This window comes from Zychaea mexicana, assembly GCF_025766255.1.
Source record: "Zychaea mexicana strain RSA 1403 chromosome Unknown BDB00scaffold_138, whole genome shotgun sequence".
Taxonomy (NCBI): Eukaryota; Fungi; Mucoromycota; class Mucoromycetes; order Mucorales; family Lichtheimiaceae; genus Zychaea; species Zychaea mexicana.
This window is the reverse complement of record NW_026516801.1, coordinates 34,687-36,788: the sequence shown is the minus strand read 5'-3', so window position 1 is coordinate 36,788 and position 2,102 is coordinate 34,687. Positions and strand designations below refer to the sequence as shown.

Sequence of the window (2,102 nt, the reverse complement as noted above, 5' to 3'; positions counted from 1 at the left end):
ATCCTCATTATATTTAAAAACGATTCAACGCAAGTTTAAAATGTTGACCAACGTCGGCAGATCACGTTGTGATTTTTTTATTCCCACCGCCCATCTTGTTCCTTAGATTATGTATTTGATATATGCTACTGTCCACACAGTTATATGACCAAACGATTCCCCCAAACATCATAATCCACTGTTGGGAAAACTTCCATTGAAAAGTATTTCTGTCAAGCGACGATCCCTATTGGGGGGAACAGATAGTCATTTCGACGCTCATTATCAGTCGTCGCTCACAATATACAGTGCCTGTGAAAGCGATCCAGAGACTAAGTCCTTCTTGACCTATTGGTAAAGTTGACATCAGCTTGGTGAACATTTCCGTACACTGACCGAATCAGTGGCTCAGATTTTGGTGAAATAGAATTACCAAAAAACGTAGCCTTGAAGCGTCCATTTTACGGCAAGCCCTACATAAGACGCATGTAGTCCAAGAGCAAACACATATTACTATCATATCCCTGCCAACTTTAATTGATATGCCACCTTGCCACCAGTCAACACACCAGTCGTGAATAGAATTACTGCTGAGGGAAGTCTTGTAGCGAAGAAGCTGCTCGTCCCCAGCGCACTTTCTGTGGCATCTAAAGACAAGACATAATAAAATATTAAGCGGATCTTAATTATACCAAAAGGGACTATATGTTAAGCTAAGTGGGACGTAATGCACAGTAAACGGTGCTCATTAATTCGGAAACGACAAGCAGTCTGCAAAGAGACGATCAGAGGCACAATGTGTATTTTGCTGTGGAAATAGTAGGTAACAATAGGGGAAAATTCGCTACGTCTCTCTTTTTTATTATTATCACATAACGAAGGCTATGAACGCGTACGCACAACCCCACACTAACGCCAAGCATAACGGACGTAAATCAGCAGGAAGCAAAGGTAGTCTAGTAATGAGGAATTCAGGAAGAGTGCAACACAGATCTTTCTTTTTTGGATAGTGACGAAGTTACGCGTGTGTCAAATCTTTGAACGTTCCAACAGCTTTCCCCTGAAACGGAAACTATGCGCATTGTGACACAACGATTTGGCCAATTGACTTCGCACTCGAAATGCACAAAGGGATGGCGAGTGAACAAGGTGATCACTGGAGCAACGAATTACGCGCAAAAGTGTCAAAAGCTGAAGTCATCGTTTGTAGTGTTATTCTTCTGATCGTCCCAATGGATCTTGAACGCTGCTTTAAAAGAACGTAGAACCGCACAAAAACAAACGAACCGATTTACTATGTTAGGAGCAATGTAAAACACTGAAGGATGAGTCGATTTCAGTAGCGGCAGCGGATACTTATTAATGAGCGGGCTAACTGATCTGCAGCAGCACATACTTGGGATGGAGGATAGAACTTTAACAGTAGCATAAACTGGGATGGAAGATGGAGGAGAGAACTGTTGGCGTATAGCGACAATGGTAAAGCAACAGTTGACGAGCACGGTTAAACATAGAAGATAACGGGTCTTTATTATAAACTGCAGCGATGGAAGTATCTTTTTCCGCGCACACATAACATTACGTGCCACAAACACAGTCAAAAGATAATATTAAAGTACTGTGGATTTGTCTGTGAAGTACGCTATATACACACGCTGTTTGCCTTGTTGGCTGAAGGAATGTAAACTGGCTGCTGGGTGGATTGTGTTCTCACTGTTCACTGATGGTAAATTGTCTACTTTGTCAGTCACTCCTATTTCCGTCATTTACTGCTCACAGAAAAGCATTTCTTCCGTGAATCTACATGCTCATTCGCATTCGTGTTTTTGTTTTTGCTTGACACGGTGCCGTGCACGGCCCCACTCACAAACAAGCGCCGATACCATCGGAGGGTACAGCTGCCCATGGTGAGAGACACGTACCACTACCGCCGCAGCACATTTGTTTAGATGACCACCAAGCACACCCCTTTTCTTTTCCTTTCGTGATAGTCCCTTTGAGCCATATCATATGCTGAAAGCCATACTATTAAGCAAAAGCCAATGAAAATCCATGGAACTTGGTGGAACTTTTTGAAGTCCCGAGCGTGACAGTCAAAAAACGTCTATATAAAGCAAGCAATT

At 42.6% G+C, this 2,102-nt stretch overlaps 1 protein-coding gene across 1 annotated transcript; it reads right to left on the bottom strand.

The window, feature by feature from the left end:
• Nucleotides 1-1,009: 1,009 nt before the first annotated feature.
• On the bottom strand, nt 1,010-1,780 carry BDB00DRAFT_114942 (uncharacterized protein). Its single transcript, XM_053116110.1, has one exon. It carries the CDS (start codon nt 1,551-1,553, stop codon nt 1,164-1,166), a length of 390 nt encoding a protein of 129 aa, XP_052973736.1. The 5' UTR covers nt 1,554-1,780; the 3' UTR covers nt 1,010-1,163.
• Nucleotides 1,781-2,102: the final 322 nt, after the last annotated feature.

Coding starts and splice junctions, on each gene's coding strand:
- BDB00DRAFT_114942 (XM_053116110.1), bottom strand. CDS start 1,553: ATGTGTGCGCGGAAAAAGATACTTCCATCGCTGCAGTTTATAATAAAG.